Source organism: Lathamus discolor, chromosome 5 (assembly GCF_037157495.1).
Source record: "Lathamus discolor isolate bLatDis1 chromosome 5, bLatDis1.hap1, whole genome shotgun sequence".
Lineage (NCBI taxonomy): Eukaryota > Metazoa > Chordata > Aves > Psittaciformes > Psittacidae > Lathamus > Lathamus discolor.
In genome coordinates, this window is record NC_088888.1 from 58912545 (window position 1) to 58938663 (window position 26119).

The window sequence follows — 26119 nt, forward strand, 5'->3', positions numbered from 1 at the left end:
GGCTAAAGACTTCATACAGACATGGTAGGACCAAAGTAAGCCAGCACTGATAAAATATCATTTCTTGTGGTTTTTTTTTTTTTTTTTTTCCTAACAGCAGATTTTGCACCCTTATTCTATAATGAAAAGCTTTGGGTATTTGCATGTACTGTAATTTCCTGGTTTCTCTGAGTGCATCTTTGCTCTCAAGAGTGTAGTTCAGGAAAGAGGTACTTAACAGTACAAATCTAAGTCTGGCATTAGCTCAGGAAAGGAATACGGCCAGTTAATTAGGCACTGTGCCTGGTCTAATAGGTCTTACCTTTTGGATGGACTTTATCTCACCTGAAAGCAGCTGTCTAGAAGCTTGACCTCTCATCTAAGATACTCTTCTAGATATCTCTGTAGTCAGGAGCAGAAACAGACATCTGCAGAGTCAAAACTCTGATGTTTAATTTTCAGATGGCCACAGGAACACAATATCTGCTGGACACAGGGCTGTGCTGATTTGGCTATTTCGATCTACTCCTGAGCTAATGTGGTTTCCTAACTTAGACGTCTTTGCTCTGTGTTCCCTAACTCCACAGGCAACAGAGGCACGAAAACTGAGGGAGTTAAGTAACTTTTGTTTCTTATCATGAAACAATTACACATTGGTATCTGTTAAAATCCTTCACAGGAATGAAGCTAAAATATGAGCCTGTACTGCTGCTTGCAGTTGGGGAAAGAGGCTGGAATACAGGTTGTCATCATTTTAGTGGTGCAGGCTTGGCACAGATGTAACTTGCAAGAGCTTTCAACTCCAGTGCAAGCATCTGCTTAGCATGGGCCAGCTAAGCATGATCTTTCCCCTGCTGTTAATTTCCTTAATGCAGGCAAACCATTACTGATTTAGTTGATATGACAAATACATATTCTTAACATAAAACATCATTATTTTGCCAAAATTTGAGGTTCTGCCACAAGGCAGAGGTCACACAGAAAAGCCATTGCTTATTTTTTTCTACCAGAGACAAAAGTAGTGTTCTTAGAAATGGCCAAGTTATTGAAAAGGAAAATATGGATTGAGGCTTCCACAAGAAGTTTCAGTGTGAATGGTTAATATTCGGAAAAACTGTTTACTATAGAAAATGTGGTTATATAATGGGCTTTTAAGGCAGTCTTAATACTGGTACTCCATACTGTATGTTTTATTCAGGGAATCTACTGCCAGTGGTCACTTTAAAAATCAGATTCTGTTAAGCCTGTTTATAATAACATGCTTGGTAAAATCTAGCCCACTGTGGTAAGCAGGGTGATTCAACACAGACAGAGCTTTGGCAGCAGCTCTCAGACCCAGCCTGTTTTGCTGGACACACTCTGTCCTTGAGCCTTACCCTTTTCCCCACCAGCTGCCGTGTTTCTTCTTGTGCCTTCCCCCTGTTCCTCCCTTTCCATAGGCTTTTCCCAGCTGTTGTTGCCACAGATCCACTGCTGGATCTTCACTGGGATGGGAGGACAAAGCAACTGTTTCCATGCCTCCATTCAATGTTTTCATGCTTCGGTTCATGAAACTCCTCCTTAACTTCTCTTCAGGCTCATTTGGTGATTTTTCACACAGGGAATCCCCATCAGACAACAGCATAGCTTGAATTTTATTCATCTACTTATAATCTTTTCATTTAAATGTATTTTAAAAGGCTAAACACTTGATAAGCTCTTTACATGTCTCTATAGTGCACATGCTTATTTCCCCATGTATTCATAGTTTGCCTGTAGGTTATCTCCCTCTTTCCCCAAGTACAGCTTTTCTAAGCCTGTTAAAATGTCATGCTGCGTATTTGACTGAAGGACTAGAGTTCTGGTGATGTCTTCATGTTGCTGGATTATCTGATCAGGGACGCACGCATGTCAGTTTTCTGTAGCTCTCCAGCTACTTACTAATTAGTGAGTTTATAAATTTACGTTTGTTTTTAGGTAGGACTGAGTGAAGTACGTGTTGGGTTTGTAGTAGTAGTAGAGGGATGACAGTCAAAGCAAGTGATCCAAAAGACTGTTCCATGATGGATTTTCCTGAACAACATTTTCCAAAACTGTTATGCGGTCATTGGCCTTTGTGCGTAATGAAACTCCTGTCGTGAGCCTCCTGCCAAGAAATGCTTGCTCTTACCAGGAGACTTGGTTCCAAAAGAAAGAGCCAAATGTCACGCAAAGTGAAACGACAAGCCTTAAAATAACTATGATACTTAGCCCTACATGGATTCATACATCTTGCAAATTTTGTTGAGCCTTACCTACTTGTAGGTAGCTACACTTATAGCTGGTCTGTGCATGCTGTCCGTGCTATTTCATAGGTGGGAGAGCTGGAAAACCTTAGATTTTCTCAATAACATTTATGCAGGTGCAATATGACATACAGATTGCTAGTGTGGGTGAACTAATACATATAGTAAGTTTGTTAGTGGTCTGGACAGCACTCTAACAGGATAGTGTGGGAATGGCAAAAGGCACAACAGATTTGTTATTGCAAGAGTTACGCTTCTAAAGGAGGCATCAAGTGGCAATAAATGTGCCTGAGCAACACCATCAGCTTCTGGCACTGCTGCTTCAGAAGGGAGGGAAGCAAACTCAGGACCAGGACCAGGTCTACCAGGTAAGAGATTTTCCTTGCTCTTAGAAGTCTTTCCCAGGACATTGATTGCAGGCATAAAGTAGCATTAACATTTTTTTTTGTGTAAGTGAAGCACTATCCATCTGGAGGACTGAGACACCAGTGGTTTTTGAATCCAACGGGAATTGGTTGACCAGAAGCCCCATCACCAGAGTCCCCATTCATTTCTGAAAGACAGGCTGGTTTTCTCCCAGTTTCAAGGAGTGCAAATGAAATGTCATGAATCAGCATGCTAACAGGATTGCCCCGCATTGCTGTAAAAATAACCATCTATTTTCAGACATAACTTTTTACATTTGCACATACAACACAGCACTATATTTTTTCAGGTCCTAAGTGTGCCTCTTTACAGATGGAAGCACCTGTTTGTTTTGGCAAACGTCTTTGCCGACATCAGACAACTGGGCATTGAGCAGCTGGAGCAGCTCCTTGTCTCTATGACCCAGGAGGACTATTCTTATCAGGGCTGCTCCCCACAATCCCTTCTGGACCTATAAGGAAAAAATGTCCAATTCCTCAGCAGCTATGTCAGAGCACCACGCCCTTACTGTTAGAAGTGGCTCCTTTGGTGAGAGGAGCTGCGGGGCAGTTGGAGGAAATGCAGGGTAAAAGTCTAAAGAGTAGAAGGAAACCTATTTGGCCTCAAACCCATAATTTTTAAATCCTTAAGCTAGAGAAGTTGCCTGAAAAATGTGGGAAGTTGAAACAGAATTTTGTAATGTAATGTAATCTTTTTTTTTCCCCCACTTTCCTTTCCAAAGCCAGTAACTCAGTACATTTACTTCTTTTGACAATTAAGGTACTTGCTAAAAATGTTGCTTGTTTATTTTAAGTCTCTGTGTGAAACTTTGCATTGAGGGGATTTAATATTAAAATCTGGCATCAGTGATTTCACCATAATCATATGTCTGTGCTCTCTGCTGTCTAAGTAGTACTGGTTTGATGTTCCCTGTGTGAGAATCATCAGTTTATTTTCCTAAAACCAGCTGCCTTTTAAAAACCATTTTGCACACCTCTCTGAACTTAAAGCAATCACACTTGGACAAACGGAAGCTCCTCTAAAGCAGATGTGTTGATAACAGACATTTTTAAAACCTTCTATCTATTCTCCTTTGTATTTTTCTGAAATTCAGTAATCCTCTTCCCCACTTAGCTTAGGGAGTGCCTGACCCAAAGCCAGCAGAGGTCAGAGAAAAGGCTTCTTCCAAAAGAGTGAGTGGTTACAACACTGCAGGAAAAGGGGAACTTGGTGGTGTGGTCATTTCTTATTTGTCCCCTACACAAATGCTGCTTGATTCCAGAAAGCACACATGAACCATGTGATACTGCAAGGAAAGTAATGCTAATACTTGCTAATACTGGACTGAGGGGGAAAAAAATCAGATTATATGATGTTATAAGAGCTGACATTTGTGTGGCATGGGTATATATATATAAGCGCAACTAAAACTTCAGCATTGAGTTTACGCTGGCTGTCTAGGCTGTTTGACATCACCAGAAAGTTGTAGTTGTAGTTCAGGGGATGCTGTTGTGTAAAGTTAAGAGTGTGAAATATACATCTTCACAAAGCTACTCTTCCTGCTTTCTCTCTCCATTGATTGTAAAGGAAGCCTAGGCAAGGAGCTTAAACTGGACATGTAAGATCTGGGTGATTAAAACATAGCAAAATGAATCTTGCTTTGTGACCTGGATAAGGGGGTGCTTGCAGCAAATTATATTGCAGCAAATGTAGAACTGGCCTTCTTTGGGCTCTGATATTATAAACAGCAAGAAATAAGATAATAAACAGATTAATATCTGTATTTCCCAAAACAGCTTCTTGCATGCAGAGGTTTCAGTCCACAGATCTTTGAAAAATCTATTAAAATAAAAAGACAGTCAGTCAATGCTTCAAGCAGTTTAGTGCTGTGGAAATGCTGGATGAACACAATTCTCGCTTTTAGCACCTTTAGTGCCTAACGGAATAGCAAAGCTCAGTGAGTCACCCTCAAACCATGCAAGATCATATGCTTCATTAAACAGGAAACACAGATATATCTCCACTGATATATAATACAGAGTGGAGTATTAAAACGGATATATATTTGTTCTATTTATATTCTTACTGGCAATGTGCAGAAACTGAAACACAGCACCTCCAGTTCCAGGTGGTCAGCAGGTATCAGGAAAATGCTCCCTACACAGGAACTCTCTCCTTGAGCTAATCAAGATAGCTGAGGTGGAGAAGTCAGGGTTCAATAGCCACTTTTTCCACTCTTAACAAAAACATATCATCAAGCATTTCTTTTGAATGTGTTCACTAGGGGGTACATCTTTCAGCCATGCCAGTAGGTTAGCCAGTCTCTTGTTTACTACCATGTACACTGTGTGACAGAGACAAAGGGCAAACAGTGTATGAGAAAAACAAGAGGATATTAAGGGGAAAAAGCAAATGTGGCTGCACTTCTAAATACTTTACAATATTGAAGGTGCTGAGCATCATATAGTATTATGTTACCCAGAATTAGTACCGTCTCAGGCTGGCTGGTGTAAATCAGTAGCATCCCACTGGTTTCTATGGAGCTTTGTTAATTTGTGCTAGCTGAGGATCTAGCCCTGAAATAGCTGTAATAGAAGATCAGCATCTCTAGATCAGTTTGTTCAGTCTCTACCAATCAGCTTTTCTGCTGACTTATTTTTTCATCTTATATGTTGTCACCTTCTGAACTTAAACACCAAAAAACCATCTGCTTATCAAGACATCACAAAAATTTACACCTTCCCGGGCAGGACTTCAAAACATGTTGTGAGCCCACACAGCCTACTGAGCAGGCAAGGAAAGGCTCCGTGGTCGGAGGCAGGATACATGGCACAGCTCAGCACCACGGCTGCCCCGTGGCAGGAAGCAGCCGACTGAAATGCTGAGACTGGGAAGGGGGAAGCACAGATTTTATCAGGTTAAGACCAGTCTCCTCAGAGGAGACTAAGCAAGCAAACTCCATCCCTCATTAGTATGAGTCAGGTGATCACAGTTTCTTGTGTCAGTTAGTGTGGGACTCTCAGGAGTAAGATTCTGCCTACCCCCAGAGAGATGTGTCATAATTCATTTACCTGCAGTTTGGCTCAGATGTTGTGTTTTAAGCTCACCACTACTAGGAAAATTGTCCAGCAAGATCAAAGCTGCATGCATTTAGGACCCGACACAGGCATCTATGCATGTACAGTGCTGAGGTTTGAACATGCCATTTTAGTTGTCGGAAACAGTCCACCTGAGAGAGCACAAAGCTCAGTGGGAACCTGCTTCTCAGCAGAATACTTAGCCTGTACAAAGCTTTGGACTGCCAGAGCTAGCTTGCTTCATGCCCTGAGGTACATTGTTTAAAAAGAATGTGGGTAACTCTACACTATGCAGCAGCCCACAGTGTAGACAACCTCTCAGGATTTAGGCGCTTGGAGTTGACTCCCCAGCACGACTTCAGATTCCATGAAGGTGTTCCTTGGACATCTCCTTTTGAGGTGTTTTGCTGGCTCAGCCAGGCTCTGCTTGTGAAACCTGAGGGGATCACATCACATGGTTTATCCTGCATTTACTCACGTATAACACAGCATGACTATACATCAATCAACTAATTTTAGCAATGTTAAAACTGAAGAAAAAAGAATGATATCTTACGAATATACTGACCTGCCTCCACACTGTGTCTGCCTTCAAATTCTTAACATTTTTTTGAAAGGTACATCCAGAGATTATTCAGAATACTGTGCAATGGCCTATAGCTCCCAAGGTGTTGGGAATTCCACAAAGTGTAATGATTTTTTTCATCAGTTGCTCATTTTCAGTATCTTCTGTCTCCGTCAGTTATATAACTAAGTGAGCAAAAATCATTTGCTTGTTTCGCTAACTTACATGAGAGACAAGAATTGTACTACATAACTTGACATCTGTCCATAGAATTTTTTTGGCTTGTAGAGCAGAATGGCACTAAGCTTTCCTAGGTGCCAAACACTGCGCTAAGACAAGACACAACAGAGAGGGAAAGGGCACTGGTAGTCAAAAATCTTATTGTGAAAGTAGCAAATTTCACCTACATTGTGTCATAGGAGAAAACTCATCAATGTTATATTCTTATTTGTTATATTCTCCATCTTTTGATAGGATGAGAATATTCTGCAAAAATAGTCTTTCTTGCTTATATTGTTCACAAAATAAAACCAGGGCAAGGTTTGATTTTTTTAAGCTCTTCTCTATAATGAGAAACACAGTGGTGTATAGGCTGAAAAGGTTTATAATACTTTATATATTTTGTAGTTCTTCAGACCTTCAGACCTGTTGGGGAAAGAATTAGTAATGTATCTATATATCTGGTAAAAATATCTCAGTGACCTCATACTCACATTTGTGTAAACATCACCTCATCAGTTCCAGATACTTATACAGGAAACAAATCTGAATGCTCCTCTAGTGTTCTATACTTAGGCAGGTCAGCCGGCATATGTCTGGTCCGTAAATACCCAGTTTTACTTGGGTTCTTATTTTAAGGTTTCTCTCTTAAGAGTTTGCTGCAAACATGCCCTCAGCATTTGCCAGTGAGCCTTTTCCAGTGCAACTTGCCCCTGAGGGTTCCCATTAAAAGCATTATTAAACAAAAACTAAATACAAAGAAGAGCTGTACTGGTTGGTAAAGGCTTCGTCAAGATTGAATTACTAAATATTGCCATAATAGTCCTGAACTGACAAAGTGAGTATCAAATGATTTTTCATAGCTGTCAGTCACTGTGGTATGTGACCACAGTTTGCCCCGTGTCCCAATCCCCGTCTTGCTAACAGCTTTCTAAAATCAAAATTCTCCTTTGTGTTTTCATGATAATCTTTCCTAATGTTCTGTAGCATGCAGGACAGACTTCTGACTTTATAGCTTGAGGAGGCATGTGATTATAGTGACATAATAAATTGTATGTTGCCTGGTGCAACAGTGCAATGCTTGCAATTCTTTTGAACAGATAATCCTGAATGTTACATGCTTAATTTTCCAGTTGTGAAGTAAAATAAGGAGGGAGTGTAATAAAAGAAGGTAGATGTTACAAAAATAAATGCAAAAAATAGCAACAATTATAACTTGAGCCTTTAGTTAATAATTTTTACATATTTTTTTTTTACTATATCCCTGCAATAGATTTTTGGCAACCCTATATGAGAACAGCATCAAATTAGAGAAAAAACGTAGTTTTAGAAATGGAGTGGATTGCTGAGTTCAACTCTTGAGAAAAACAGAATGTTACAAGTCATCTAGAGAGACAATATATAATGATTTAGTAGGTAGAAAACTGCGTATGCTACAGGAACCTTTAGCAGCATTATTAGCAGTGTAAACACAAAGGTAGAGTTTAAAATCACTTTGTCCTCAAGTTTTATGCAGGCTGTCTTTACCACCAAAAGAAGCAAGTCATTTATTCACAACTGTACTGCTGCCTGTGGAGGCATGAATGGTGGTGACCACCCTTCCCGAAATGATTTGCTTAAAGCTATAATCCATACAGGCAATAGTAGAAAATACATTTGAATCATTGGTCACTCCTTATGTGGTCCTTAAACCAACTTTCTCCAACAGCTGCTTGATTTTGTTTGCTTTCTAATACTATGTGTGTTACTGGGCTGTTCTCTCTTTTTTTTTTTTATTTTTTTCTAATGCAGACAGCGATGTTCCATGTGCAGATTCGGACAGTATTCTTTCAGCCACGCTAATGGAAACAAGGAATCAAGAAGGCTTAAATTATTTGGTATTTGTCAAAGAAGGCAACTAAGATCAAGGAAGCATCAATTCTGCTGAGCTCAGTTAAGTCTGGTTCCGTCTGTTTGAAAGACAGAGGGAAAGAAGAGAAAAAGCTCTACCAAAGAAGACATAAGCCAAGGGAAATATTCTGTACATCTTCATAATTACAGAGATGTCTTAAAAAAAACAGAAAGTCTCTAAAACTCTAAAACTACTAGATAATACCATAAGGCATCGAATCATGTGTAGCAGAATAAGACAACAATTACATATCTTTTGATTTTCTACACGTTATTGTTTGGGTGTTTCATAGGAGATAGTTTAAGGGAATAGAAAAATGTAATCAGACAGCAAGACGTGTTGTTGAGGTGTTGATTAAATTTATGCAATCACATATGCCTCAGACACAAGCACTTGTTTCAAAGAGGGAGTACTGCTATGATGTTTCAAAGAAGAGACCAACTCGGTCATGAAAAGAAAAAGCAGTTGAAATCTAGCTTCATTGTGCACAAGCAAGATTTTATAAATTGAAAAACTAACATAAATTCTTGTTTGATGATCTCCAAATCAGTAAGCAGTTTATGAAGGGTGATTGGGTTGTCCACTGCTGGGAATGTTCTATTTCACTATTTAATTTGAACAAATGCTTGTAATCATCTTGAATGTTAAGCTGCACTGGGATGGTTCTGTGAATCTAGACAGTCCTGTTTTCTTATATTACTTTTCCTTTCTAATATTCATCATCCTTGCTTATTTTTTTTTTTGTCAGGCTGGGTGAAGTGAGATACTTTTCCTTTGGAGATCAGGTCAAAGTACATATGATATGTACATGATATATAAATAATTACTAAATAAAAGACAGCAATAAGCTTTTGGGAACATTTCATAATGAACAAGCTTGCAAATTACGCAGAGCTATTCACTGACATCTGTCAGGAAGTTAGAAACGTGCTCTGATTTTATGCAAATATTTGATAATGAAGGACACTAAATAGTTGTAGAGGGACTATGTACTGGCAGAATGTATACATATTTTAGACGTAACTCCACTGAAATCAAGCTTCAAAAGTTTCTTAAATGGAGATCCAACACAGATAAACAAGAAATATGGATTTAAACCATTTTACTAAAACAAAATAGAAATTGAGAGCTTTAGGATTAGGATTCTTCAAAGTCTTTGACAAAGCCTATTCAAGCAGTCTATAATTGCATAAATATTTTTTCTTTGTCTACAAATTAGTGTACAAGACAGATTTGCTAATAACAATTGCAACACTTTGCTATGCTCACCACATCATGAGTGACAAACAAATAAATTAATGCTGTATAATGTTTCCTTCCTCTTTGAGTGCTGCTTGATTGATTATACAGCCATTCCTTTCATTTCAATAACCTAAATATGAGTGATATTTACTAACTAGCAGCATGTGGTAGCCAGAAACCAGGTAGATCCCAGTTTTTAGTCACTGTGCCTGGATGACTTCATGTGTGTGCGTAATTCCACTTAACTTAGGAGGACTGCTCAGTCAGCAAGCCACAAACAAAGGCTTTGAAAACTGCAGGACTTCATTTATCTTTTTTTTTTCAGCAGGAGAAGCTTCCAATCCTGCCAAAATTTTGTGTAGGCAACGCATTTCACATTGTGACTGCATCTGAGATGTGATAACTCACGTCAATTTAGTTTTGGGGAGGTCTGAGCTGGAAAAGAATCATGCAAGAGGAAATTCAATGTCCACTGATACAATGTCAGCTCTAAGCATTACTCCATTTTCCCTCGCTCATTTCCTTGCCTTAGAGAAGTGAGAATGCCAATGAAACTATTCCGCTATGTTACGGTAAAGCTGAATTTGATGTGCGCAAACATCCATCACCTACATCCACCCATGATGCCACCTGCAAGGAGTTTCTTAACCCCTCACATTTCTGCATCACACTTCTATTTGCACATCTTCCTAATTTCACCTTCTCTATCTCACTGAAGTGGCGCTTCTTCTCTTTGTTCAAAGTCTTCTTGATGATTCGCTTTTTACTCATCAACTGCTATTCACTATCAGAAGGACACCTCTTGTCTTCAAGACAGCCCCTGATGGCAGTTTTCATAGCTGCTTTTGGAGCCAGCAAGGGAGAGACACATAACAGGTGATAAGTATGAAAGACCTTTCTAGTGCTTTGATGCTGTGGAAGCACTTTTCAACAATAACTAAAATGCTAGTGTGTTATCAGTATTGTTTTGGTTGCAAATCCAAAATGTAGCACAAGACGTACTGCTGTGAAGAAAGTAAACTTCAATCCAGTAGTGTCTAAACCTGCCCAAGAAGAGGGGACATGCGCCCCCAGGTGCTGATCAGGGGATGCCCTAGGTAAACCTCTGGGTCAGAGCTGCTCATTGACTCAGGCTCTTGCTTGTTCCTGATGCCAGTGCAGACACTTGGCAAGATCACTGAGCAACAATGGTGAGCATGCTTCAGGATGTGATACCACACACAACCAATCCACAAGTTCTGGGCTCTCAAATGGCAACAACTGATGTCTGAGCTGTGCTTGGACAGGCATACCATGTAGCTTTAGATGTCTTATTTAATCTCTCAGCTGCAGACTTGACATCTATATGAATGGATGAAAAACATTTACTGCTACCTATGAATGGTATTTACTGGAACATAATACAAACGCTGTGGTTATTAATTAAAATTTGTAAATATGAAGAGCTGGGGCAGATGTAACTTATTTACTAAGGCAGCATTTTCCGTGGCATCAATTCTAGATCTGCAGTCTTCGGTCCCCTTGGTCTACAGCAGTTGGTAACACCTGACTACCACTGCTTTTCTATTTTTCAGTGTTACTTGCAAAAGCTTGTGAGCAGGTATAGACACTAATGACCAGATCTATCCAAAACCTGTGTGCCTCATACTTTCCATTTGGGACCATAATCAAGATCCAACAAAGGAAGAAACAATGCTTTATGACAAAAATATAGAGTCCTTTCTGGGTGAAAGACAAAGTTATGGAAAGTCTACACATGTAGCTGCTGTTGAGAGATATGCCAGGCTTCAGTGGGATCACTTGCTCATCCCTATGCACCACAGAGGAAGTGCTCGACAGTTTGACATGAGGTATGGGAATGTGGCTGTCAAGAGCTCTGAAGAAAAGCTTCTACAGCCTGAAAAGTGGATTTTTTTTTTGAGATATGAAAGGAAAAAGATGCAACTGAAAAGTATGATGGGATTGAAAACAAAGGGTGTCAAAATGAAAGGCAAAAGGTTGTGCAGTTGCACCGCTAACACAATGGTTTTCTATTAGTCTCTGTTATCTGCAAAAACCAGTAAGTGGCGGGAACAAGAAACATAAGTTCACCACAGCCTTGCCTATCAGAGATGCTCGAACCAGAGCCCAGGACTGAGACTAAGTTTGTTGTTCCTCAACTCTCCTGGTATCCTAGATAACAGAGACTAGTAACATCCTTCAGATGGCAGGGTTCCTCAAAATTTGTTCCTTCACCACTTGTATGGAAAATCCCAAAGATCCTTAGAGCAAGGCCATTGCACTCTTACTTCCTACAGCTGTTTCCAGCAGAGAAAGTTTTGCCATCTATTTGGATTAACTGATATCTCCAGGTTTTGTCTTTTATTTTCTTCTTTTTCTCTGACATCTGTGGCATATGGCCTATGAAGGTTTGGGTCCTCAAGTGTGGCTTTACTGAGCATAGCCAGGTGAAACTGATCCTCTGTGACTCAGTTTTAGGACTATGCAATTTAATAATAACTGTGAAGGAAAGCTTTTTTCTAGATTCAAATTTACCTCTTTCTACACAAGCTGACCTTAATTCTGCTATAGTAGCCCTGAAAACAGTTGTTATGGAAAAGAATGTCTGTTAAAGAACCCTGACAGGTCTGTTAATGATTGAAAAATTCTAATTCACCTTCATTACTTTTAATTTATTATTGAAAGTTTTTCTTACACAAACACACTGGAGTGATTTGCAGGAGCTTGCATACCAGGTGGATTTTTCAAGTGATCATGGCTCTATTTATAATGACACTTGGCACATCCAACTGACATTATGTTTTACCTTTAATAAATAACCAGAAACCCAGTGCATCAAAGCCAAGTGATGGTGCCAAAATATTGTCATTATTGCCAGCAACATGACTGATGCTGCTGTATAAAATAACCTTTTTTATAATGTGTTAACTTCTTCAAATGACGTCGTCCATTTGGAGGACGTTCATCACTGCCTTCTATCTTTTACGGTAAGAATGGAGCTGTAAAGCAGCCATTCTATGTTTGGATACCAATCCCTTTTGCAATGCTGTTGACATAGCTGGGTCTTCTTTTTCCTGCTTTTTTTTTTCTCTCCTGTCTTTCCTGACAGCACAAGTCAGTGCTTCTTAGAGATGAGGCCACTGAAATGCCTTTGTTATCCTAAGCAGTATAGTAAGCAACTACTGGATGAAGCCTCTTCATCTATCCTGTAGGAAACTCAGTGGAGTTTTAACATTGTTTGGTAGCATCAAAATCTCATGACTCTGACTGATCTGCTGGTGAATTTATCTTCACATATCCAATTTTCACACCTTTCCAGGAAGGCTGACAATGTGTAAGTTCTCAGTAATTTCCAGTCACAAATATATACAGCTGTCCCTTATAGAGCAACAGGAGAGGTAGAAGTCTGGGAATCACAGAATTAACCTTTTATGACAATATCTTTTCTCACATCTTCATATTTCTTCAATCTGACATCACCATATCCCCAAGGATGGAAACCTACTCACACAGTGCAGCCTTGTGTTTTTCGAGTAGAACCTTGCCAGCTTTGTGCTTTCATCATTTGTCTGCTGGCACAGTCTTTGTTAACTTAAGAGAGGTATCACTGCATAATTTTTGAGCCTGTTGCTTAAAGCACACAGATTTATTATCTACCTAAATCTACTAAAACAAAAATTACTGGTTGTGGTAAGCCACAGTCAGTTGTCAAACACATCTTCTCACCTACCCCACTCAGAGATGGCTCTTGGCTTTAGTGGTAGCATCACCAGTTAGATGCTGTCATTTCTCTTCACAGAAACAAGCTGGGAAGGAACTGTTCGTCTTACTTCTTGCCAGCATTCAAGTTTAGCATTAAATAGTTGATACAGACATAAAAATGAAGGGAAAATGACACATTTAGAAATTTCTTTAAAAGTCTTTATGCACATAATCATGTGGTCTTGCAGAAGTAAGTTTAAGTGATCAGTAAGGGCAGGGTGATATCTTACTAGGGAAAGGGTTTGACCTTACTGTAGCTCAGTTGTCATGCCTGCATGCACTGGTCATACTGCCACTGAAATGAAGCTTTCCTATTCCTGACTTTTGGGTTGCTCTTTAATTTCTTCAAATATTTTCTCCAGGGAATGCTTTCTGAAATGCCTACCTGTCTCCATATAGAAATGAATTCTATTCTTTGGTTCATTTTTATATTTTTTGATGAGTAAAATACTTGATCTTGATGGAAGCAACACAAGAAAACGTGGTGACAAAATATCTAGAGCTGCAAGTGCCCTATTGCTACCATGTTTGAACAGCTGTGTTTTGGCTCGTATCATAGATGCCTGCAGCTTCAAAGTAGTATATATGTTTCTGGGGCACGAGAAGCAAGAAAAGAAATGTGAGCAATCAGATGGCTTTTAGAAGACAGGCCTGTACGTAAAGAGGTTGGATTGTGACTAAAAAGGTACGACTGTTACTCTAAGGACTATACAAATATAAAAATTGCAAATTCTGATTGGTTTACATGTTTTTTTCAAACTGCAAGAGTAGCAAGTAAAGTGGCAAAGCAAAACAATGACATGCCTTGCAAAATACACTCCCAAAGTGGGTAAAGAAGACCAAATACAAGCCCCCTCTTAAACACAGGATTTGCATTTTCTCAGCAGAATAAACTCTTTGCCTCGACTCTCTGTACTCTCACTGAAGTGGAGGTCACGACTAGTGACAACTGGGAGCTGTTCCTGGAGGCTTTCTTGCCTTTTTAGGTTATGAGGGTCTCTGTGTGTTTAGGATAATATGACTGACAGCTCCAGTCCGGCCCCAATTAGCACCCTATAATTTATTAGCTTCTGCTTTCAGATTATGCGCTAACTTCACAAATATTTCAACCACGGAAACAGCAGCTATCAAGTGTCTCTTTCCTGATCCAGCTCACTGGGACTGCAGTTAAATACAAGGAGGGAGCTGTGCAGGTCTGTCAAGAAAGAATAATCATTTGAGTCTGTGTGCAACTCGGGCTGTCGCAGCTCTTTAGGACTTGGCCTGTGGCAAAAAAAGGGTTGTTCCATTGGATCAAGGATTAGGGCTTTGTTCCTACCACAGGGGTATGGTGCAGGATTGAGGCCAATGGGCTGGGTCTTCCGGAGAGGGTCTGTGTTTGTCCGATTCCATTTATCATAGAAAAATCTGATGCTTCAACTTCATACAAACAGCACTGATAGGAAAGTCTGTATCCTTCCTAATGCTGCTCTTTGCTCCCCCCAGCTGCAATGTGGGGCCAGAGTAGTAAGTGCAGGAAGCAACCGGGTGAGGCAGGAGAAAAGACTGGGGGTGAGATGCAGAGTCAGGGCTGAGGGCAGATCCTGTTTGGTATTTGCATTGCCTTTACCATGAATGTAACTCAGCAACTGGCACATCCCTAAAGAAATTATCCAGTCCCTTGGTCAGCCTGTGGTTCTGTGGGCTGCAACCAAGCACAGCCAAGGGAGCTGCTTATGCATGAGTATGAGGCCCAGAGGTGTGTACCCTTGTACCCTGCATCCCTGCACTGTGCCCAGGCTCTTCGAGTACCTTCCTCTTGTCCAGCAGGACCTGGTGCAGGGATGTCAGGGGTAGCAGGACAGGGACATGGCACAGTGGTGTCTCTCCATTACTCTCGATTTGCATGCAGAGTTTTGACGCAAGATATTCGCAGATTATGCCTGGTTAAGGAGGCAGTAGAAGGTGCACTGCAAAGGTAACTTCTCCTGTATGATTTAAGATGGACATGAACAGGGGAACCTTGCCAGCATGAGCTGCTTGTTGGTGCAGTCAGTTTAGAGAACAGTCTTACCATGCTGGGAATGAAATTAACAATAGAGCTCCCACAGCTGTAGCTCCAAAGCTTGGTGGTTGACTAAAGTAAAGCTTTTTCTTTTTTTTTTTTATTTATTCTTTTACTTTTTTATTTCTCTGTAACTTTTTCTTTTCTTTTTGTTCTTTATTTTCCCTTTTTTCCCCCCTTTTTTATTTTTCTGCTGCTAAGCAAAAAAAGTAGGATTTTGATCTCCTACTTGCATTTCTCTGTGCAAAATTGCCTAGCCTACAAAATAAATACCTCACTCCTCCAAATAATCACAACTTAAGTTTCTCTCCTGTCCCTGCTGCAACTGCTCCTCTGGGTGGCAGGCCAGGGAAGCCAGCCAGGACATCACAATCCTCCGGAGTGGCTGGCTCACCCTTCGGTAATCAAAAGGGCACGTTAATTACAACCCTTGCCCAGAAAAAGATGCATGAGAACTGCCAGTCAGAGTACCCTATTGCATTCAAAGCCATCAGCAGCATTTTCCTCCCTTCCAGGAAGGGACCAACCTTTAAGCCCTTGCTAGAGTTTATCATGAACCTAAATAGGACTTCAAAGGGAAGGCGAGAAGGGACTGCAGTGCCTCCTGACCCAAGGAGGAGACAGGGCAGATACATTTCCCCAGAGATGGGCAGCACACAGCCTGGGGGAGGTGCTGGGGATTACTCAGGCTCTCTTTCACCCTCCCAGCCTCTTTTCCTCCTCTCTTTGCTGCGGAATCCTACAGAAAATGCACTGGAAAAGGAGGTGGGAAGTAAGCAATGTTGCCCTAAAGCTCTTCAACATTAGACTGTAACTGCAAGGGCACATATATCTCTTTATCTAAGAGCTCTAAGATGCATTCTTGTATCAGCAGCTACACTGAAGCAAAACCCTCATCAAAATGAAGTGGAGCCTGAGATGACAAACATTATGTCCCATCCCCACTTCCATACTTCACTTGACAGATCACTGGTAACCTCAGAGTTCATTTAAATGGTAACATTATGTCCCATCCCCACTTCCATACTTCACTTGACAGATCACTGGTAACCTCAGAGTTCATTTAAATGGTATTCCTACGTGCTTTGCTAATTTTCAGTTATTTTCAGAATGGGAAATAAGCGTCTGCTGTGAACATGCCCAGAGCTCACTTTGCGAGCTCCTACGAACCTCACTTACTTGGCAGCAGCAGATACTCTCGCAGTGCCCACGACTGCCATGCTCTGCAGATTACATCCCTCTGCTTTTTATCCTGGACTCTGCATGAACAGGTTGAACGGTGTGTTTGTTCATCTGCCTCAGCTGGGCTAGTCTGTTTGTCAACCGTAGTGGGCAGTTAGAGAGCACAAGCTGGTGCTAACCTCTGCAGGACACTTGGAAAGAGGCAGCAGGATGATCTGTTCCTCAAGCTGTGGGACTGGGGACTCACAGCTCTGCTCTTTCCCTGTGTGACAGATAAGACACACGGGTTTCTTTTGTATATCCAGATTTCCTGCAAGCATTCATGATTAAACGAGTAATAACCTATAATGCAAGGAGGAATAGAACAGACTTCCAAAGTGGCACTGAAGTTATTTGCACTGCTACTGCCTCAGGAGCTGTGGCTCCAGTCTGCAAAGACACATGGACTAGCCGTAATGGCAGGTGCTGTGAGTAGTCACCCTGGAGTCAGAGTAACACAGAGTGAGCAAAACTCTGCAAGAATTAGCCAGAATAAGGTATATGTGTGCTCAGACTGTAGAACATCTGAATATGGAGCATTTCAAAAAAGTCACTTGCACATCTAACAGCTTGAGCCACGATCCTGACTTTGATGTTTGTGTGCTTTCACAATACAACAGCAAAAAAGAGAACAAATGTCAAAACCAATATTCATGTATCCACTGCATAAACTCTCATGGCTGAAATCGCTCACAGCTGAAATGTATTGTAAATGCCAATGAAGTAAATGACTGGTTTGTGCTCACATTAATATTTCCGAACATATTGTGGCTGTATTGTCCAGTCCTCCTCCTCATTATGAATTGCACAGGAGAGGTGGAAAAAAAAAGGAAGAAAAAGGAAACAATTGTGGGAAAACACAATCAATGATAGAGCCAGATCAATCTTTGAAAAAAAAAAAAACCCACCAAAAAAAAAAAAAAAACCCCAACCCCCCCCCCCAAAAAAAAAAACCCCACGAAAAACCTTTAAAAACAGCCTAAAAATCCCACAGGCAAATGCTCACAGAATGACCCTGTTATCTCCAAGCCTCTGCAGCAATAAAGTTAAATGCCATTTTTAGTTACCTTTCTCCCACAAAGTGTTGCTGTCTTCTTTCTTGATAGACACCTCAGAACATTTTTGGTTTAACTGGTAATATAAATTCTGGAGTCCTTCCCTTGCTCTTTACAGATTGTCTGGGCTCTGGCTACTCTGAGGCTGAGGGCAAAATGCTCAGGCATATGTCTGGCTGGAGGAATCATGGCAATTCACCTCCTGTCATTTGCTAAGCTCTGGCCGGGGATGCTCTGCACACATTGTTCCTTGCCAGCTTATCACAATATTTACTCACACTTCTTCATTGTACTCTTACTATTAAGATTCCTATTTTTTCCTGGAAATAGAGTTATTGCTGAGTTGAAACCTAAGAGAAGCAAGTTTGAGTTATTCATAACTCCATTTCTGATACTTGGTGACCATTATACCAGATTATGTGAGAGTGTCAGAAGGTAAAAATTCTCATCACAGCACAAAAGTCCATTTTCTACTGCTTCTCCTAGTGTCAGAGGGTAATGTTAGAACTCTCTTTTTACATGCATTGAACTTTGTCAGCCTTTGAAGACATTACATTAAAAAAACCCAGAAAAAAACCCTCAAAAAACACAGTAGTGTTGTGATCAGATGTTTCACCTGTAAAAAAGTCAGCTTTGAAGTGTAGGGGCAAATTGCCATTCTGCACTGTTTCATTAATTATACATGGCTGTGTAACAGCATCTTAATTTATCAGTGCAATAGCAATGGTAAATGCTACATTTCCCTCTTCTATCAGCTTAATGAAGAAACATCTGTTATTATGGAACAGTCCCTTTTACTTCAACCCATCTTGGAGATACGTCATGCACTAAAATGCAGCACCAAAACAATCCTGCGGTGTCTTATCTTCTGTACTTATTGCGGTATTTTTACTCACTAAGAAAATATTTCAACTGCTAGTATTTCTATTTATCTTTAATGCAAAATAGTGAAATAACTCACTTCATCCACAAGGCAGGTATTTTTCCTATTTCATCCTGATGTTTTCAGTTTACTTCATTTCTCTTACTTAGCTTTAATTCTTCATAAAAGCACACAGTGTGAAAGAAGTAGATACCTTTAATGCAGCTTTCCTACTGTTAAATAGATATCTCATTCCCCTTTTCAAAAAAACAAAACAAAACAACTATTAAAGTGACAAAATGACAGCAACAAATAGACAAAGAGAAATATTAGAGGCAACTCAGACCTATTGTCCATCATGTGCCTTTCCTTCTGGTGTTGCCCTAAAAGGCTGTTGGGTTGAGGGAGAGCTGCTCTTCACAGGTTTCCTTCCCTCCCCCTGCTTTAAGAGGATTTTACTTTCACCAGAAAATGTTCCTTGAAGAAAAGGAGAACACCAAAAAAAAAAAAGACAAAAAAGCCCACAACCAAACAACTGTGATATATCCAGCGCAAGTGTTGTGCCGAGCTCTGAGAAGGGCCACCTTGCTTTTCGTCTTTCTGGCGTTTGAGCAGTTGTGCGTGGAACAGCTGCATCGTTGCAAGCGCAGGGCAGGTGGCCCCAGCTAGACACTTGCCACTCACAGCCGCAAAGCTGAAAAATCTGACCAGTGCCTTGATAGTCCGAAAATGTTTGCGAGTTCCAGTTTCTCCTTGTTTCACTTTTCTATGACGCGAAATAAAAGCCCAGTTCAAAACTGCTGAGTGGCTTTTCCATGTCTGCGTTAGAGAAATCATTTTCACTGCCATAAAAAATATTCACACCACTAAAAAAAAAACCCCATGATTTCCTCTGCCCCCTGTACGAAGGCCAGTGGTTTTGCATCACCATCCATGACATCATTTGACTCTTTTAGAGTAGTCTAACTGCAGTTCTGGGTGTGGGATCTGCTTAAATAGAAGTTCAACGTCTTTGGCTCTCCTCTTGCAAGAGAAGGATTTTCCTCTCCGAAACAAGTCCAAAGTGCCATCGTTGCGATGCCAGGTCCTTTTAAGTCCCGTTGTCTTTCCAAGGGCTGCAGGGCCACGGTGGGCTTGGAAAAGGGCAAAGGGGATGTGAGAGTCTTTGTGTCAGCTCATCAGCTCAGAAGGGATCCACCACAGAAGGAGTAACGGCGAGCTGCAAACCAAGATCAGAAGCTGTTACAAACTGACCCGATTTCAGCTGTGAATGCCACCATGTCTATACAGGCAGAGATCTACAGGGGAGAGCCAGGGGAAGAAGAGTGAAGGACAGCTCTAAAACCAGTATAGATCCTTGCTTTTATCCTGAGGCTGCAAACCTGAGAATGGAGAAAAGAAAAAAAAGGAAGAGAAGAAAAATAGGTACAGGCATTTAAGGACAGAGAAAGACAAACCACATTTCTGTCAGCTGAGATCAGAGAATCCGTCTGGAGCCTGGGCTCCCCCAGAGCCCTGGGAGGATGAGGGGAAAGGAGAAGAGCCTGAGCTAGACTGGAGACACACACATGTCCATCCTGCTTGAAGTGAGGACACCATAAGGAGTTGTTTGTGGCTGTGATAACCCAACGTCAGCATGGAGAACTGTGATCAGAGTGGATTTCCTTGCCTCCACAGCCACTGACTTCAGACCTGCCATGGCTAGCTATCACCACTGTGAGCACACAGCATTACTTCAAGGCACCCCACCAGGCACAGGGTACCATTACTAGGGGAAAACCATTGCCCTTTTTGCTCAGCAAAAGCAATTGTGCTTTTCTCCCAAAACCTGCAAGAACAAAATAAACAAAGTGAAGAGGCAGATCATGAACCTTTGCGGGGTCTAGAAATGATGACAGCTCTGCTGTGGCTGCCCTCTCTCCTGCCTTCAGAGCAGTCCATGGGGGAAGCCAGATGGTGACCCTTGCAGTGGTTCAGTCCTGCTCCTAGCTCTTGCTGCTCCAGGCAAGAGCAGGGCCAGGACCAGGACAAGAGTACCTTAGAGCAATCTGTACCTCCAGGGCATGTTTTTGGGTGTCAGAAATTCAAAAGATATTGGGGAGGACGGGGTGATGTGTTACTCTGTATGATCCTCCCTCTTCCCTTCTTCACTTGCCTGGCCTGAGACTGTGCAGAGGTCATGTATCTCCCATGGGATTTCCACCCTCAATTTATTCCCTCACAGCAGCACCCCAGCTGCCCCACAACAGGAGGTGTTTCCCTACTACTACGGATGATGTGGAGGCAGGGTGCAACTGAGCCAGTGGACCCAAAGGGACCGAAGGCAGCTCTTTACCTGTGTCTACATTGAGGCTGAGGCTCTGTGCCATTTCCCCCGCTGCATTGGGGAAGGGTCCTGGCGTCGTCCAGGCGGCGGCAGCTCCCGCCTCGCTCTTGCCCAGTTCACAGGGGGGGCTGACCGGCGTGGGCACGGAGCTGGGGGTGAGGCGGTGGGGACGGACAGAGGCGGTGGGCACCAGGAGTGAGCCATAGCGGGGGTCGAAGTGGGGCCCATAGACCTCGTGCATGGTGGCAGGGCGAGGGTAAGCGGTGCTCTGTGTGCCGATGTAGGGGTGGTGGTGGTGCTGGTGGTGGTGGTGATGGTGAGCGTGGTGCCAGGGCTCCGGGCCGCCCTGGTGCAGGTGGCCATGCAGGGAGGCGGGTGCGTAGGGGTCTGCAGCGGCAGTGAAGGGCAGCTCGCTGTGAGCGGCAGCGGCCAAGGGACTGCTCAGGGTGGCTGGGACCGAGGAGGGCTGGTACGTGCTGTTCCAGAAGGATGGTGGGAAGATGCGCTGGCTCATTGGGAAGGAGCCATCTGGGTGAAGGGAGCAGGAGAGAAAGGCAGCAGTGAGTACACCCAGCAAGCCCTGATTGCCTTTCTCCAGGGCTCTGCCCCTCTACGATTCTCCCAAACCAGCCTTCATATTCCCTTTACCCTCCCCAAAACTGCCAAACACAAGAAATTGCTCCCAACAGCTATAGGTTCTTCTCCAGCTAAACATCCAACACACCTGTGCCAGGGTTTATCCATGAAACTGGAACCATTTGTTCCAGGTTTCTCTTAGTATGTATCTGGGGAAAAGGCTGTTATCTAAGGTGAGGAAAACATCTTTTCCTCAGTAGTGGAAACTGAGTGACAGCTATTACACATTGCAGCAATGTCCAGGGTTGGACTTTTCTTGTTTGTTTTTGTAGTAATCTTATGCCCAGCCTGGCCCTGCCAAGGAAAGCGGCTGCTGTGGGCAGGAGCAGCGTGAGGTGCGACTAAGGGCCAGCCTGAGTTTTCTAAGTATCTAGAAGCAGTTCCTCATCTATTACACCGGACTAATGCCTGTTTCTTGGATGTATCATTAACACCTTTTGAAAGCACTGCAGATCTTTGGAGGCTAGCAGGGCAAAGGAGAAGGACCTTACATTTTCTTTGACGGGTAAGCAACGTGTGAGATAGACTAGTGATTATTAATAGCACAGATAGATGTTATGCATTATTAATTGGGAATGCGCACTATCCCTGAGACGGTGACAACTGTCCCTGAGACAAATGCACACTCCTGATACACGTTTGCCAGGGAGATACACCAGCTCTGCGCCCTGGCAGGAGAAGGAGAAGCGGCTCATGACAATCAAAGAACTCTCTTCTCCTGCCATCAATTCCAGCGCTGAATAACTTTCATCTGTGAAATATTTAAACTACTGTTTCATTCTTAGAAACTACCGGCAGCAATTCACAAAGGGGCTGGGAAACAGGCCTTGGCCGAGCGGGTGGCCTGAGAGGGAGGGTCACCAAAACCGCCCCAGAAGAAAACAAGTGCCTGTCCTAACTGTCTGATGGGTGGAGGGTGTGAAAGGTTATTCCCCTCTGCCCTGGGTACCCCCACGGGCCCAGACAGGGTGAATCGGGCATGGCTATGGAGAGCTGCACATCAGCTGCGGCCTTGTCTGCACAGGGCTGCTGCCATGGGCAGGTCTGAAAGCCTTCATTTTCAGAAATTTAGGGTCCTTGTCTCAACTCCAGCAGCAACCAGGGTGGTGACACATGTAGGGTGAGATACAGGGACACACACAATCTGGTTTTTAGGAGTGAGAAGCTGGTAAGATGGTTCCCAGATTTGCTTTTTTTGCCTAGTTCCCATTATCGATTATGACTGCGCTAAACTTCAAGCTGCCCGGGTCAGCAGGTGAGCCGGTTGCTGCAGCCACGAAGGGGGGGTCCCTCCACCAGGTGAATCACTGAGTGTGTGAGTGTCTTCACATACTGCGGTGTGAAGGCTATTCAGTTCCCCCCCCCGCCTCCCAGGCTGCACCTCCCAGGATCACAGCAGCCTGCCGTGACCTGAAGAGGTTGATTCTACTTTTTTCCCCCCGAAAAAGGCCGCGGGGCTGCTCCCGGCCCCAGGGGCAGCCCGCTGAGGTCCCGCCGCCGGCGGAGGGAAGGAAGGAGGGAGGAGAAGGGAGAGCGGATGCGCGGCCGGGGAAAATCGGTGCCGGCCCGGAGGGGACCCCGCCGCCTCTCCGAGGCCCTCCGCACCGTGCTGCGCCCTCACCCCGCCAGGAGCCGGCGTTCCGCGCTGCCTTTGCGCTGCCGAGCGAGAAGCTGCTGGGCTGGCTGAGCGCCCGGCTGAAGTGCTCGTCCACCACGGCGCTGATGTCCCCCTGGAAGTAGGTGAAGAGGACACAGCGGGAGTTGATGTACTCGGCCTCCGGGGGTCGCTCCTTCTCGGGGCTGCAGTCCTCCTCTTTGATGCTGGCCGCAGGGTGGCTGGAGAAGGAGCTGCTGGCGCTGGCGCTGCTGCCGCTCTCCGGGGCTTCTTGCATTTTGGAGTAAAAGGCGAGTTTCTGGATGAGGGGGGTAGGAAGCAAGGAAAGAAAATACAGCCGGTCAGGCAGCTCAGCTCAGCAAGGTACTCTGGCCCTCCCTGTGCCAGCCGGGATGCAGCACCCAGCCCGCTCCCGCGACCTTTCCAACAAGATGCAGAAGCCTGGTCCTCGGCTGTCCGCCGTGCCCCAGCAGCACCACCTACACCTTGGCTGCCTTTTTTCCCTACCATGGGGAGGCAGCGAAGGGGCTTCCAAAGGTGCAAAGGGCCCAAGCGCCAGAGGTGCCCATCAGGACGGAGCGGGACAGCAGGCGCGGGTCCCGAGAACGAAGTCCCGCACGAGAAGCACTTTGAGGGTTCATGGGGGGCCGATAAGGGGTCGAGGCAGGGAGTGGGGAGGCGGCGGCCGCCCATCCACCGCCGTCCAGAGCTAGCAGCGGGAGTTATGAGGGGAGCGCTCAAAATCTGCCCCAAAGACTGTCCTGTGACCCAAAGCGGGGAGGAGAAAGGGAGGGGAGAAAAAGAGTGGCAGCCTCAAACACAGTTCAGGGCAAAAAAAGCATTTCCCTGGCCAGCAAGAAGCTCCAGGTATTTCCTAGAAGATTACTCTGTTTTTACTGGATCCCTCTGGGTGGGAAAACAGCGGCCGTTACGAAGTTTATTGGACGTTTCCCATCTTCTCTTTATCCACGTTAGCGTGTCTGCAGCTGCCGGGAGTTTCTTAGGAATAAGCGATGGGACGCGGAGCCTGGGCTTGGCCACTGCGGGCAGAGCGCGGGCGGCGGGGGAAGCACCGGGGGGACCAGGCAGAGCCTCGGGCCAAGACACACGGGATATTCAATAATGTCACTCCTTCGTGACGACCGCCTTTCCACTTGGCTCCCGGCTCGGCCATTGAGGTAATGATCATCCCCCTAAATAATGTCACGAAGCCGCGTGCCGAGGGGTGATGGAGGGGGGTGATGGGGGAAGAAGCCAAGGTAGGGGAAGACATCATTTGCTATTTGTAACGGGTATTCCGGCCCCTCTGCCAGGCGCTGGAGGTAGCACACAGGCCACCACGCCACGGGCTGCTCGGAGCAGGACCTCTCGCTCCGGCCCCGGCCCTGCACGGTGGGGGCTGCCTCCCACCCCGGGCCCTGCTTGCTGCTGCCTCTGTCCATCCCTTTTTTCGTTTAGCTGGGGAGGAAGAAGTTGATTTATGGAAGGAATAAGGGGGAGTTGAAAAGGAGAAACCCCGAGGGCGAAAGGGAGAGCGGTGTGCAGCAGGTGCAGCCGGCGAAACCAGCCCGACCCACTAGGGACAGAGCGCGTTCCGGGGAGATCAGTTCCCCGGGCACGACATGCCCGCGGACCCTTCCACTGCAGCTCGGGGCCGATCGCCTCCCGCACGGCCCGGCGGAGCTGCCCGCAGAGCGGCGCCGAGACGCGGCTCCCGTCCAAGAAGCGCCCCCGGGTCTCGCCGGCGGCTGCCACCGCCAGAAGCCTGGTGGGGTCAGGGGACTGGCCGGGGTCCTCCCGTCGCCGAGCGGGACCCGGGAGAGGGGAGCATCTCCTCGCCCTGACGCACCGCAGGCTTACTCCCCCACCGCCCAGCCGGGGAAACCCCACAACAGCCCAGCCCATCGCCCCCCCTCCACTTCCAGAGGTAACTCCGGAGCCTCTCTCCAAGGCGGCCGGTGATATCTCTGGCCGAAGTGGCTCCCACCCCTGTGGCCGGGATGCGGCGCGCACCGGTGACCGATGTCCCGAGCCCCTCCGTACAGCGGGCATCGCCACTCCGGGCCGCCGCGCTCTGGTGGAGCCAGTCCCGGCAAAAGGCGGGGAGGGAAGGGGGAGTGGGGCAGAAAGTAAAATAAAAGAAGGAAAAGATTCCCTAAAAAGCCACCGCAGGGTTAAATCGCGCTCTCACTCCCGAGGCAGCCTGCAGCCCGTCGGTCGCCGCCGTAGTACGTACCCTGCCGAGCCCCGCGCCAAGGTGGGATGCGGTTCTGCTCCGCTCACCATCGCAGGCTCCCAGATCTTCCCCCCCCCCCCCCCTCCCCCTTTCCCCTCCCCTTCTCCTCTTCCCTTTTTCCTTTTGGTAAGGCCCCAAACGGCCATCCTCCAGAAGACACCCCTCCCACCCTCTGCCTCTTCACCGCTGCCCCCAGCGCGTACCTGAGGATAGGGGCTGTAGGCTGCTGCAAAGTAGGGCTGGGGAGGACCGTAGACCTGGTACATAACATCCAGACAGCTCATGGCTGGCCGCCGCCGAGAAGTGTATTTTTCCTCATCAACTCCTGTTCTGCAGAGTTGTGCAGAGTGGAGCCGTGCTCCGCGGGAGGGAGGTTCCCGGGGGTTAAGAGGCACCACTCACTGGTGGGAGGAGTGAGGGGTGATGAGACCGCTCTGGGCTGGGATGACACCCCCCCCCCCCCTCCCCGCGCCCTCCTCCCCCCTCCTGCCTCCCTCCCTATACCGCTGTTCCCTCCCGCAAACCCTGCGGGGCCGGAGGGACCCCGTGCCCTCCGGGGGAATTTCATCCTCGGGCTCGGCGGGTGGCACGGGTGGGGGGAGCTGGGGACAACCCCCTCCTGCAGCTGGGGCTGCCCGGGAGCAGAGCTACGGGAGGTGCGGGGGGAGCTTTGGTACCCGGGAGGGACCCAGCGGCGGCGGAGAGCCGGAGGGGCCGTGG

At 45.1% G+C, this 26119-nt stretch overlaps 2 protein-coding genes across 4 annotated transcripts in view; one reads left to right on the plus strand and one right to left on the minus strand.

Annotated features, from left to right (window-relative positions):
- ROS1 (ROS proto-oncogene 1, receptor tyrosine kinase) overlaps positions 1–9719 on the plus strand; it is a 71803-nt gene extending 62084 nt beyond the window's left edge. Inside the window, exons 44-45 of one of the 2 annotated variants that reach the window (XM_065681013.1) lie at positions 8301–8441; positions 9149–9719. In XM_065681013.1, the coding sequence (XP_065537085.1) occupies positions 8301–8410 (110 nt within the window). In that variant the 3' untranslated portion in view covers positions 8411–8441; positions 9149–9719. Of the gene's footprint in view, positions 1–8300 lie in introns of both variants that reach the window. The other variant, XM_065681010.1, reaches the window with a different exon arrangement.
- A 10045-nt stretch (positions 9720–19764) lies between these two features.
- VGLL2 (vestigial like family member 2) lies at positions 19765–25683 on the minus strand. 2 transcript variants are annotated; one of them, XM_065679119.1, is made up of 4 exons: positions 25603–25683; positions 23170–23461; positions 20922–21440; positions 19765–19805 (listed from the first exon to the last, which is right to left on the minus strand). In XM_065679119.1, the coding sequence occupies exons 1-4, from the start codon at positions 25681–25683 to the stop codon at positions 19765–19767; spliced, it is 933 nt and encodes a 310-aa protein (XP_065535191.1). The 2 variants fall into 2 exon arrangements, with proteins under 2 accessions (XP_065535191.1, XP_065535192.1); XM_065679120.1 differs by lacking the exon at positions 20922–21440.
- Between the last annotated feature and the right edge of the window lie 436 nt (positions 25684–26119).

Coding starts and splice junctions, on each gene's coding strand:
- VGLL2 (XM_065679119.1), bottom strand. CDS start 25,683: ATGAGCTGTCTGGATGTTATGTACCAGGTCTACGGTCCTCCCCAGCCC. Junction 23,462..25,602: donor CCTACAGCCCCTATCCTCAG/GTACGCGCTGGG, acceptor CCCCTCATCCAG/AAACTCGCCTTTTACTCCAA. Junction 21,441..23,169: donor GAACGCCGGCTCCTGGCGGG/GTGAGGGCGCAG, acceptor CCCTTCACCCAG/ATGGCTCCTTCCCAATGAGC.